Raw genomic sequence first — 14,500 nt, forward strand, 5'->3', positions numbered from 1 at the left:
TTTCGAAAGACAATTTGTATCAAGAAATATTGCTAAAAAGATTTATTTACGTTTTGAAACACGATTTAAATCATTTTACATATAAATAGTTGTTCTAAATCACTCAAGAAATATCCAGAATCAAATGTCAAGATATTTCTGGAAGCATCGGTACAAATCTGGTGAAGGTTATCCAGAAGCTGGTAGAAAAATGTTATAAAATCTACTTGGAAATTATGCTTGTAAGAATTTATATGTACTGATCCTTTTACTTACTTTAATCTGTACTAAAATTCTGTAATGTCTAATTTAGTTTTAAGTCGTGAATTGCTATCGTATTGCAAACAAAACATTTGTCAAAGACTCTCATTGTTTGGAAAGATATTAATACACCTAGGAGTTGTCAGTTCGGATATGCAGTGCAGTTAGCTCGGAGAGTCAGTTGTTGAGTCTGTGAAGTCTGTCAGTTCTGTTTTGTAAATAAACGTCTGTAATGAGGAATTACTTGTTGTCGTCAATATGAACTCAAGACCTTTTGCACGAAGCAGACACCTCCTAATGCAACGTTTTAATTTGGTTGAGGAAGCTGGGATCGATATAAATGCAAACAAATTGAAGTGGAATGTTTTAATTTGGTGTTGAGGAGCTGAAATGTTATAGGTCGTTCTACTGAGTTTGTCCACATGGTTCATTTATTGGTCGGGTTATAAAATTCTTCCAACGTATTTTCCTGTTCCTATTCGAGTCTGTATTGATCACGTAACTAAGTCTTTAAATATTTTTGAAATAATTACATTAATGAAAAAATTCAATTTTTCTGTTATAAAGTTGAAAATATTACTGGCAAGTCAATTACTTTACTACATTAACACTTGAAAAACTTTTAATATTTCTCCTATACCAAGTCACTGTACAGTCATCAAAAGAAATTTATATTTTGTTGCAACCAAATCTAAAGACCGCAAATTTTTTGCAGTTCGTTTACTGTTCGATTGACTAGTTAGGAGAGTTGATTTTAAAACAGTGTGGAACCGTCCATTCCTTAAAGTGTATTTGTCAAAGTCTTAAAGATCTCTATAAATCATAGTAAAACAAGATATATTTTTGGTTTAATAACATAAGAAATTTGGAGCCACAAAGGAAACTTGGCAGGTGAACAAAAAAGTATTTCAGGAAAACTGTGAACCCCTAGCTGCTCATCTACCTAGATGATTGCTTTTTCTAGAGCAAGGGATGAAACATGCTAGGCGATTAAAAAGGCAGCTAGGAAATGTTTAATAGCCATTCAGATTTCAAGTTTAACAATATCTTAAAGATACTTTGAAAGGCTGAGGGACAAGATACTGTGAATCTGTTCCTATCTGGGATCAGTGTCATAGCTTGTTACTGTTTTCTAACACCTATCGAGATTCTTCCTAGTTTTTTTTTTTTCCCTTCTTCTCAGTGCAGTCGAGAGAGTGTGTAACACCCTCCTCATTACGCTACGTGTTTGAAAGCAAGGGCTGTTCTGATACTTGGAAGTAATAAAACACTTCCACAGCATGAATTAGTTTACTTTGTGAAGAATGCCAATGTCACTCCAGTTGCAGTTTTCTTGGTTATGTTATTAAAATATTCCAGGGTATTTTCCTCTCTACAACTTCCGAAATTTCATAATAAATGGAAAGGTACCAACAAATCTCAAAGAAACAATTGTGAATTGGAAAGCGAAAAGGGAACCAGTTGTCAGAGAAGTACAATTTTCAGTATAAGCAAAAACTTTCAATAATGTCTGAAATACCTATCTTTGTTTTTTTGTACATTGTAGAAAATTCTGCACATACTCATATCTACTTGAAAGTTGTTTGAAACCACCAGAAGTCAATAATATCATTAAAAGCAATCAATGTCAGTCTTCTGAAAAAGAAACACTTATTGCTACAGTGAAATAGAACTGGCCTGACAAGAAGGCCCTTTTCTAAATCTTACAGTTGTGTATGCAATGCTTCAGAAAACACTACCTCCTAAATATTATTGGCATTTTAAGGAGCTGAGCAGCTTTGTATGAAAGAAGAATGTTTTATGAACATAATAACACCAAATAAGACAAGCAGTCCATTTTTATACGAGACTTATAAATGCTTACAGATGATACCAATTTACAGTTGGAGGCCCTAAAATGGTAGATGACAGCTGGGATGACTGCAGCAACAAGAACCTACACTAAGAACACATGTTAACACAACTGTTGCTGCTAGAAATCAGGGAGGTGAAGTTGCTATGAATACATATGACAGGCCAAATGTCTTTAAGAACAGTACTTCAAACACAACCAAGCATATCGATTTTGAGTTTATCACCAGCTACAAATGTAGAGTACACTACAAAATGGAAATTGATGTAAATCAGCTTGTGCACCACATCTTGCCTCAGGAAAATGGATGTGTTGGGTTTCCCAGTGCTGTAATTCCACAGTAAGGACAACAAAACAAAAAGATTATCTTTTTGAAAACATCAGGACTATTACAAAGAGGAATAAAACGGTGTTCTGTGTCCTTAAGTAAAACCAGAACCTCCAGACAGTGATAATGAGGATCCTGAGGAAAAAGCTTGCCAGCTAGATATTCCAGAACCAACAAAAAAGGAGGTGAAAATGCTGTTTGTGGGCAATCTCCAAACCTTCAGACGCAAGAATATTAGAAATGGAAAATCAAATCCACTAGCTACTATGAAACATAATATCTCAAAAATCTGTTCCTTGGGATTTTGTGAATTCAAAATTTTTGATTGTATTATATATGCAGAATGTGTTTCTTAAATCTGTCGAATTAAACAGTGGTAACAAACTGAAATATTACTAAACATTACCTCAAACAATCTATTTTCCATTGGCAACATTCAACTGGCCAAAATTCAAATCAAAAGTTCAAAAAAAAAAAAAAAAAAAAAAAAAAAAAAATTTAGAGAAGAGGTCGCTTTTTGCCTCACAATTGCAGTAAATCAATGACTCGCATGTGCTAAATACTTTTCAAATAAATGACAATCATTACACAACTGACCTTCTTTACAGGTTTTCTCAAGTCTTCTTGAATGCTTAGCTTTCTCTTCTGCTGCTTTGTATATGCTGGCGAGAAATTCTCTCTGTCTTTTGTTTTCTGTGGCGGTGGGTAATTTTTAGCAAATGTTTCTTGTCTATCTTCTCTACAAACACATAATTAAATTATGTTAAGTGCAGCAAAGTAATACTATACATTACTACAGAATTATTAATCACAACAAACCTTGTCATATCAATCATCTCATTTGCCTCCTCTGCTGCAGACAAAAATTTTGCTCTTTGGGACCGTTTCACATGAAATGCAGACATCATTTTTGGATTCTTTCGTATCTGCAACAAGAAAAATGCATACATATCACTATTGCTAAAAGACACTACCACAATAACAACAATAAAGAGACCAAGTACCATCTCATACTGCCAACCCTCCCCAATTCCTAAACCTCACCAGTCATTTTACTTCCTCCCTCTTCCTTCCCCTTCTGTCAGGAGGAGGAGCTAATAGCTCCCAAACTTCACAAATCTCCTTAACTTTTTGGATGTGTTTTCTTGTGCCACCGCTTGCTGAGAAAATGTCTTATCCATCCAACTATATTATCAAAAATTGATTATTTTCATTGCTATAGTAACTGTGTTACAATGACTGTAATGTTACAGATGATAGTGTTACTAAGCATGGCTACTGGACACAGTTTTCTTGCACCAAGATGATTCTGCCCAGAACATGAATCAAGATGGAATTATATCCCTCAATCTAGTGCAGCAAGTTAAGTTAGTTAACGAAGGCAAGTCTCCCAGTTCAGATTTTATACCAATTAAGTTTCTTTCGGAGGACACACATGAATTTTTAGCAATAGTGTACTCTAGTTCACTCAAGGAAAGACCCGTACCTGAGAAAGGAAAGTTGCACGTAATATACCTATACACAAGAAAGGAAATATGGGGCTGTGTCGTAAAGTATTGTCTCTCAATTTTTATGTGAAAACTCTTACAACTTTTACAATACAATGAACATTATTAACATTCTATATCTTTATTCGTCCTGTCGACATATTTATTTCCCAAAATAGTCGCTGTGACAACGAACACATTTTTTTCCAAACAAGAGACCATTTTGTTGGTACTGTCACTGTACAATGTGTGACTTAGTTGACGGAGCCACAACCTCACCTCTGCTTGCACCACTTCATCACTATCAAAGTGAAGTCCTTGATGGCATTACTTCAGTTTTCGGAACAGATGAAACTCAGATGGGACTAAGTCAGGACTGTAAGATGAGGATCAATAATAGTGAAACCAAAGTGTCCATTTCTTGCAGATGTCACAGTGCTTGTGTGTGGTCTGGTATCGTCATGCAGATGGAGAGGATGCTCCAGGTATGGACAAACTCCTTGAATTCGAAACTCGATTACAACACGCCATTTCCCAAGCAACAACATAGTTATGTCCCATACTGCTGTGTTTCATGCTACAATTCAGAGTCCTCTAGCACTAAAGGGCTGCATAAAGATGTAGAATGTTAATAACATCCATTTTATTTAAAAATCTCTAACAGTTTACACATTGAAAATTTGGAGGCATTACTGTTCAGCCTGTCATCGTGGAAATAATCTGTTGAATTATAGGGCCATGTCATTGACACAGATTTGTAATAAGATGCCAGAATTTACTGTATTCCAACAATAAGAAATACCTCAAAGAAAATGATCTACTGACATATAACCAGCATGTTACAGAAAATATCTTACTTGTGAAACGCAATTGGTTTCTCATTCACACAAAGTAATGAGTGCTGTCAACAGGGAATCTCAAGTTAGTTCCACTTTCCTAGATTCCCAGAAGGCTTTTGACACCACTCCTTACAAGCATCTCCTATTAAAACTGCATGCCAAAAGAGGTTTGATCCATTTGTGCTACTAGATGATTAGTGATTTTCCATCAATGGTCATAATTCATGTCATGTCCAATCGATGGAAGGAAAGAGAGCTAAAAACATGGACTTCCCCTTGGAGAAAGGTCCAAAAAACACGCCATAGAGACAGCAGAGGTCACAAATCAAAGATTAAATTTACTTCGCCATATTGCTACAACAGACAAAAAATAAACGTGGTCGACAGCCCTCACATCATTCACTGAAACGGCCAATAGTTCTGACGACAAACATGCGCTGGAACACAAACACTGAAAACAAGGGCGTTCAGTCAGGAAATGGCGAATCTTCAAAGGTTTATGACAATGAACACAAAGTGATGGGGGATTACCACTAAACAATGGCCACAGAAGAACAGTCCTAAATATGCAATCTAGCTAAAATGTTTTCATGACGAGATAAGGTCAGGCAAGCCACTAGGAGAAGTTTAATTCCCCAGACCTTGTTCCCTGAGGGGAAGACCAGTAGCGATGCCAATGACACCACCCACCACCTGCCAATAGATGGCACCATGAAGATCATCTAAACAAATGGAAGAGCCAACAGGCTGAGATAGGAGATTATTTGCAAATGGTGCTGTCATTTCCTATCTACTAAATTCATCATAAGATCAAAACAATTTAGACAATATATCTGCACGGTATGAAAACTGACACCTGCCCTGAACAATGAGCAGTGTCAAGTTCTCCATATGAGTACTAAAAAATGCTAAATATCTAGTGATAACAATTAAGAACAATTTAAATTATAACCGTCATATAGAAAGTGTTGTGAGAAAGGTGAACTAATGACTGTGTTTTACTTGTAGAACACAAAGGACGCATCCAATCTACCAGAGAGACTGCCTACATTGGGGTTGACAGACAATATCAAAGAAGATCTAAGAGCAGCAGCTCGCTTTGTAATACCACAAAACAAGGGAGACAGTGTAACTGATACGATAAGTGAGTCAGGGTGACAAATACTGAGACAAAGGTGTTTATCACTGCAGCAAGATCTTTTCACAAAATTACAATAACCAACTTTCTTCCCCAAATGTAAAAACATTTTGTTGACTCACACCTTCACTGTCAGAAATTATGATCATGATAAAATAAACGAAATCAGAGTTCGATGGGAAAGATGTAGATCTTAATTTTTCCTACGTGCTGTTTGTGCATGGAATGGCTGATAAAATCTGAAAGTGGTTCTAAAACCTCTCTCTCAAACTTTTGTGTGAAGTGCACAGTGACCATGAGCATGTACACAAGAGAGAATGATTTGTTGTATGAATCTATTTGAGATTTCTCATATCAGTATCTAAAACTTTAAGCCTTTTAGGAAGGATTGCAACAACTGTTGAGAAAGTGACAATATAAACCTCAGGTACAAAGCTGCCATAATACACTGTATACTTCAACAACTTTGTTCCTGGAGTTACAATGAGTGAAGTGGTGGGGGCAAGACATCACCTAACACAGCTGTTTCTTAGCCTACACGTACATGTTATGTTGCCTGTTCTGCAGGTACAGGCAGAAGTGCCCTGTCAGGTGCTGCATAGGGTGGGAGGGAAGGGGATGGGATGGGATGGGAGGTGAGGTGATCATGGTATTGTACACATTGCCATCCCTATGAATGCTGTAGTCACCACCACCGCTTTCTCTACTACCAAGAATGATTGTGATTACAGCCCAAAGTACCCCCCCTCCCCCGAAGCACAACTATCAATCTTATGAGCAAGTGGCCAAGTGGCACATAGTGTACAAGCCAGTAACTTTGCTCCCTAGTACTGACATCTGTGAATCAACAACTAATTTTAACCTAAGTATACAAACTAGTGATGTCATAGGCCACTGTCAAACAACACATCCACATGGTTTGTTTAAACAACAGTGCTTCATATATTGCTACTCAAGCCTACTCTTTTGAAGGTCTTCCTATTAAATGATTCATCCACCTATCATGTAGACAAGCGTTAAGGTAGGTATTGACAAAAGACAAGCAATTAATAAGAACTTAATTTGCACAATGTATCACCAGTAAACTATCACTATTCTGCTTCTATTATACTGTATTAAACCAGGGACCTAGAAACGACAGAGGCTTCATCCTGCCGTAACCCTCAGTGGTTCACAATCTCACAAGAGGCCACAGCAGTCCACCCACCCCACCGCCACCCCATACCAAACCCAGGGTTATTGTGCAGTTCAGCACCCAGTGGACTGGGAGGGCACCAAGCTTCTTTCTCAACATGCTTCATTTGGATTCCATGTTTCCATTAAATATAACAGTACAAATCCCCAGCATCATGGTAAGCGAAGGAGATAGGCAAGGTGCATCTGCAATGGGATCAAGTGTAGGATTTGTCCAAATCATGTTTGTTGATGAGTGCTGAGGTCACCATGCACAAATGCACATTTCAGTCGAAAACACCAATATTTCAGGTAAACAGTCCTGTGGCATTCAGCGGAGAGCTGGGCCAGTCATGATGTAGTTTGGCATCATGTTCAGATGGGTGACACCAATCATCACTACTGAATGCATGGTTATGCTGCAGGCTACCCTGCTTGCACATAATCCACACAGCTCGATTATGATGAAACCAGCCTCCTGTTACCCTGCAACATTGCTGCCTGAACACTAGCACTTGCCAGTTAAGGATATCAAGCTGGTTTGTGTTAAGAGCAGGAATCATTGCCGGCCATCCTGAAATTTGAGCTGTGGTTGGTTGCTTCTTGCTCAGTAGCAACACTGCACTGCAGTCAAGCAGATTATTCACTAAACATTTTCTCTAACAACATACGCAGAAATACATATGGATGGGTGTGTGTGTGTGTGTGTGTGTGTGTGTGTGTGTGTGTGTGTGTGTGTGTGTGCTCCCGGGATTGGAATGACTCCTTACCCTCTCCCTTAAAACCCACATCGTTTCATCTTTCCTTTTCCTTCCCTCTTTCCTGACGAAGCAGTCGCCAGTTGCGAAAGCTCGAAATTCTGTGTGTGTGTTTGTGCATTTTATTTATTGTGCCTATCTACCGGCACTTTCCCGCTTGGTAAGTCTTGGAATCTTTGTTTTTAATATACATAGAGACAGGCAAAAATAGTAGCACTATTTCACTAAAAAATATCAGTTTTATCCAGAAAGAGATCATAACAGAAGTCAACATACGAAAGATTTGAGACAGGGATTAGACATAAATAAAACTGACAAAATATTACCTCACAGGAAATGTGAATTATCATTACTCCATCCCGGATCATCCCTTGTTTAGAATAAGGAAGGTTCATTGTGATAACCTTAAAACAATGTCTGTAACTGTCTGAAAAAATGCTCCAGATAATTTCTGAGCTGTTGAAAGAACTGATGGAAGTATCCATAGTGTAAATGTTTTGCATTCAAACGCACATTCCATACCACTTCCTCTTTCTCCTCACCAAGAACCATAATTTTTGTCATACGTAAATATTACCATGTGCAAACAATGTGCTGTGCTTGTTCACTGCACAGAGCAGATGCTGAAAATTGGCAGTCAATGAACAGCTATTGGCTAAATAAATCTTAATGCCACTAACATTCAAATTAATGTCTTTTCTTCACATTTTGCTTCTGCTGTTTATTGATGTACCTGTTATACACAGGCAAACAAAAAGTGACACCTACAGAGTATTTTGGTACAATATATACAACGCCTCAGACAGCTCTTTGCGGAGTAATAGTGTAATTATGATCGATTCGGTTTATTACCGCAATCACCCCTGATTCTATGAAAATACCTTTACTAAAGTGGAGATAGCTGTAGTAACCGATTACAAAAATTTACACTAAACAACACTGAATGATGCAACCACCCTCAAATGAAAGTACTGTGATGTGGCTCCCACCACTGCTGGAACAGTTCAGTATAGCGTTATCGTGCTACTCTTCCTTGCTTTCAGTGACCCAATACACAAGGTACATTTCAGCCAACTCTTTATCAGTAAACTTATCCATACAGATCTCGACAGGGTGCTCAACTTTAAAGAGCATTTTCTAAGAACTCTCACTAAGATGACACAAAGAAACATATTGTAGAAACTTTGTGCTATTATGTGGGTTTCATTGGCTCCAATACTAAGAACTTCTTGACTGGTGTTTCCTGTGGCAGATTACTGTACTGCAGTCTGGATCAACAGCCCGTACACTACACTTGCTGACTCACAGCTCAACCTTATGTGTGCCATCACAGGAACAATCAGACACACTCCAACTTTCTGCTTGCCTATTCTCAGCCATACAGCTCCCTCATTTTTGAGCAAGGATATGATCTCAAATGGGAGTTTACAAAAATAACTGGCAATCCTGTCTCCCTGTACATGACATTCCTGCACTCAATAAAAACAGACCTCACTCTTGTCAGCCAGCTCTACAAGATCAATTTTTTTAAGATTGTGTATCACATTTGTACTCTTTATATTGACATGTTATTAATGATTCTGTCTGAAATACAAATCTTGGTTGTGGTAATAACATGATATGAATCACTCATGAGAGGATGGCTCTTTCCTCATTCTCTGCTTTAACTGTTTACAGACATTTCTGTTGTTGGTGTACACAGCACATTTGTACTAAAAACACCAAGATATGGAAAAAGCAGAAAATGAAGACTCAAATTTAAATTATTTACTCTATGACTGTATTTGTCCTTGCAAACCAAGTGTTTTTGTTTGAAGATTCATTTCATTACACTCTAGCACCTGGTATATGAAAATTGTTAAGTTAAGCATATAATATTTCCACCAAGATTAAAAAAATCATCAGTACATCACTGACTATACAAATCAACTGCTCCTCCAGCATAGCTTTCCATGACTCTTCGTGATGCTGCTAGCAAATTAACTTCATGGTTCGAATGTGGATGGCCCCTCTTAAAAAGTTTTACTTTTTATCCCTTATGAATCCTGTAACTGGTGTAAGATGATGCAGAAAGCACAGTTTTCATTTTACACCACTGGAAATAATATGCTCAGCTTACGACGCTAAGTGCTACAATGCAAATACTCCAAGCAAAAAGCGAGATGGCCGTGATGGATGAGAGTTGTCAGCAGTGAGGCTGCAGCGTGTGGGAACCCTAATTTTAGGGCTGTACAATATTGGGAGAGGAGTTTCCTAACTATTGTTTAACTCTAGAGTGTTGGATTCCTTTTCAAGACATGGGTACATGACATCTACCTTGTCAGGGTGTATACGTGGACAAGGAGCAAAAATTCCCAGATTTGTCCCGGATTTCCCAGTTAAAAATACACTTTCTCCCGGGTGACAGTATATTTTCCCTTATCAATCCCTTGAATGGTTGTGGTTTTATACACGGGCGTACAATTTCCCGGCACTTCAGAAAACGAAACTCAGGGAAAAAGATACATTTTGGAAATATCTTTGATGTGCAACAACATGTACGCTGTGTATTTTCGTATTACGAAAGTATACATTGGAATTCCACCAAACACCACATGTTACTTTCCAAATCATTGAAATCGGGATTTCGATGCGATTTTGTAAGCCATTCGTAGCTCATGTCACATGATCTTATCAGCCGATGACAGCGGATATTCAGAGCATAGGACACGCGATGTAGTCAGCCAACAGCAACATCACTGTTAAGTAGCACGAACACATCAACAGGGAAAGTTAATAGTTTAAATTAATATAGCTAGTGTTGCTACTAGAAAAGAAAACCTTTCACATATAACATTGGTCTCAAGCTGCTAGAGAAGCTAAGCTTTCGCATATACTGTTGATCTTTTTTGCGTGTGTTATACTTCAAGATATATCACATAAATGAGGCAGTAAAATTTTTAATAATGGCATAAATTTCTGATCTTCAGGGTTCAAAATTCTTCTAAATGGCTCATCATCAAAGAGTTGATTTCTAAATGAGAGTCCAATGCTCTGTTATTTGATAAATTCATGGTACATTGTTGCACACAGTTCAACTAACGTAAAAGGATATTTACTTTTAAAGTAACGCTTTTCAAACCAACATTCGCAATATTTTCCCACGACCTGTTAGAAATAGGTTCGTTTCAGCATTTGCCAGGGAGTGCAGATAACAGGCGACACCGCGTTTGGGTGGCTATCACGACGTAGGAAGCCCTTATGTAAGTACGTCTAAAACATTGAAAGATCATACACTATGTCATAAAAGAAACAAGACATCAGAGGATACTGCCAGAGCATTGGAATTTTGTGACCCATAATACAATGTGCACATTTAAAGTGCATACTTAAAGGGCACATCTGTATGTCCAGATTCCCAATGAAGTAGACCTCGAGCTGATATTAAGCTTTTCAGTGTGGTTTTCGGGATGTAAATTTTCTTGGAGCACCAGTACTGTACTATATGCTTGGTTCTTTATTATGGCATAATGCCATACATGCTAGAAAAAGAAAACGTGCACTTGAAATGCAGTGAACAGTTGAAACTATCCAGTACTGTGGAATTAAACATTTCGTTTCAAATACATTGACTGTCTCTGTGGATAGGTTAACAAAAGCCAAATTTCTTTAGCAAACACACAAAAATAACTTCATTGTTCCGCAAGGCGATTAATGCTCGACTGTGAGAAAGGTGGAAATAAAATAAAATCTGAAACTAATGACATATTTCGCCATTCCGTAATTATGTGAATGTGTTTTAATTCACATGAGAGCTCCGGGCCACAGATATCCATTTTGTTTTCATTTGACATGAGAATAAACGAAGATGAAACAGCAAAATCACTAAATGTACACACGGGTCACATGGAGACTACCCACTATAACTCAGACTGCTCTGCGCATAAGCCCCGGATCTAAGACATTTGCAAACTGGAACAGTGCTATTTAAAAAAAAATATGAATTTTCAAAATATGTTCATCTGGTAGTGCACATCTTTCTGAAAAGTCTGAAACATAAAACATATGTATTCGAGGAAATGTAAGACATATTATTTGGTCTTAAATATGCCAAAGTGTAGTACCACGACTCTTCACAAAGCATTTTTCTACCACACGTCCAAACTATATTCAGGAGAGTGGAAACTGAAATGTCCTGTGGTGGATCTCCTCCTCCCAGTCGGCCGGTTTGACAGCCTGCCCATCTTTAAGAAAATCTCACAATTAAAAGCGGATGGGATTATTTGTAATCGAGAGAACAAGAACTCTTCAGAAAATATGAACTCTTTATTGCCTACTAGTTAATAACTTGCTGTTTTGTGTGACATAAAATTAAGTATAGAATGCATCAAACCAACACTAACAAGATTTATGCAAGAAATTACATATTTCTCAAACCTTAGCCCCAAGCATTTTTTTCTCTCTAATCTTGCTACAGCTTTACATGGCGTACTTTTCTTTCTGCGAAAGAATCTATTACCTCATCAAAGTTCGTCAAATGTTTTGCTACATGAAAAATCAAAATGTCGTTATCTAATACTGAAAAAGCTGTTAATACAAATCATACCCAAGACTGGTGCGGTTTCTCAAACTGATTACGTCTCTTTTGTCACTGTCTGCTAGATAAAATAAAATAGGCCTTTCTAATATGCATCAATTTTATAATACACCAAATAAACGAGATTGTTTTGGCACAAATGACAATTTTTATAACATGACGGAATATAATCCACTAAGTACCAATATCAAATGCCTATTAGGCCTACTACAAGCAAAATGCTTTATGTTAGGAAATAGTTTCACATTTCATTCATACGAACCAGCTTCTCAAGCATGAGATCGAAAAGTAGTATTACGAAATTTTTATATAAATTTTGAATAGTCGTTTTCTTCCATAATTTGTGTGATGTCCCCATTTCTTCTCCTTCGTCATTCTAACAAACAATCTTGTCATCACAACTTCTGTAGCTATTGCTGCCACTGTCAATTTTGTTCGCCGATTAACTTCACTAACCCTGCCAGAAACACAGGTTTAATTATCCCATGATTATTTTCCGGTTAGGCGTTATTATGTATTCGAACAACATGTTTTCCACATTACTTCCAGAATAGAACTCATGCGGCTGTTAGCCGAGGACTGTACTACTCGTCCTTACTAGTGTAGTGATCTGGCCAAAAATTTTCTGTCAGAATTTCATTTTCTTGGATACACCGAGAAAATAGTACATAATCTCTCTCACCTTTTATTCCTGTCAGTCATTTATTTCCATTCTGGTAGTCTGAATCTATGGATTTCGATAGTAATTATAACAATGCTGATCATTCGCAAACCCAATCAACCACATAATCAGACAGCAATTGGCATTCATCCATTCAGCTTTACTCCCTCAGCTCATATAGCCCCGTCCCCTTTTGTCTGCGTAAAGTTTATTTCTAGATGCGACGAGGATTCTCCTGAAAGAGACATCACGTGCACTATGCATGCATTCAACTTATGACACATTCAGAAATCAACCCAAAATGTGTGTTATGAAGCACTGCATAGTCTTCCTAAAGCCTTTGACACATTTTCAATTGGCAGATTCTTGCATGAGCACTGTGTGTCATTTTGTATATGTCGCATTTCCTTTGCAATTTAAGTTATTTACATTTTTTTTCCCTCTCGTTTATGTTGTATTGTTGAAGTATTATTCTGCAGTAGCGGGATACAGTAATACTCTTTGTTAGAGTGTCGGTTCTTACCAGTCAAAATTACAAAAATCTACGTGAAAACTATAACAATGAAAAATTCCCAGAATTCTAAAAATATCCCGGGTTTTTCCCAGATGAAAAAATTCTCGGGTTTTTCCTGGAGCTCCCGGTTGTCCCAGGTCGTATACACCCTGCTTGTGAACAGGAGACAGGAATCAACCAAATGGAATGGGCTGGTGTATCTGCTTGAACCTGATTTAGCATGCTTGGGAAAAGCTGAAATTTGTGGTGCATCATGGCAGGAATCCTCTCATCCTGGACAACTTCCAGAAGGCCACCACGAAGAGTGGGACAGGCTCATGGAGCAATGTCTTTACCACTTTGCAGCAGCATGCTAAGGGCAACCAAAGCATGTTACAATACATGGATTGGAACACACAGTATTGAATGTTATCCAGCAGCTTTGGATTTCGCAAATGTGCAAAAATGCGCACTTTCACCCAGACTTCCTTTGCCTTTATCATTGTTCAGGTTTTATTTATTATGCACGCAGTATACTGTGCCAGTCAGCCGCGACCATAAACAAATGCGAACTTCGACTGCCCGAGGCACGAGGAGCAGTGCGGAGCAATAAGCCCTGCCTCCCTCTTGAAGGGCTGCTATCCCACATCTGCATTCTGTGCTTCCACAGAAGCAGAACTGACAAAACGGTCACAGAGATCGCTGATTCCTTTTGTTGTTGTGAGAGGCATATTTGAATCGCTTTATGTACCAGGATTAGTCTCTTCATTCATTAAATAGAAGAAAAAACAAACAAACAATCCACAACAGAAAGCAAATTGAAGCACACAAAGCATTTGGTAGTGGCTACAGCACAACTGCTTGCTGCGCTTGGCAGGGGTAGTTCAGGCCTGACCTCTAACAGTATCTTACGCGACAACAGTTCAAAACACTCCCCACCTAAAACTGCCACAAT

At 37.9% G+C, this 14,500-nt stretch overlaps 1 protein-coding gene across 3 annotated transcripts in view; it reads right to left on the bottom strand.

The window, feature by feature from the left end:
* Positions 1-14,500, bottom strand: part of LOC126356002 (histone-lysine N-methyltransferase NSD3) — a 105,236-nt gene that overhangs the window by 75,794 nt on the left and 14,942 nt on the right. For all 3 annotated transcript variants that reach the window (XM_050006645.1, XM_050006644.1, XM_050006643.1), the window contains 2 exons: positions 3,240-3,346; positions 3,018-3,159 (listed from right to left, as the gene is read on the bottom strand). In XM_050006645.1, the coding sequence (XP_049862602.1) occupies positions 3,018-3,159; positions 3,240-3,346 (249 nt within the window). The remainder of the gene's footprint in view (positions 1-3,017; positions 3,160-3,239; positions 3,347-14,500) is intronic.

The sequence above is a fragment of the Schistocerca gregaria genome, chromosome 3 (genome assembly GCF_023897955.1).
Source record: "Schistocerca gregaria isolate iqSchGreg1 chromosome 3, iqSchGreg1.2, whole genome shotgun sequence".
NCBI classification, from domain to species: domain Eukaryota; kingdom Metazoa; phylum Arthropoda; class Insecta; order Orthoptera; family Acrididae; genus Schistocerca; species Schistocerca gregaria.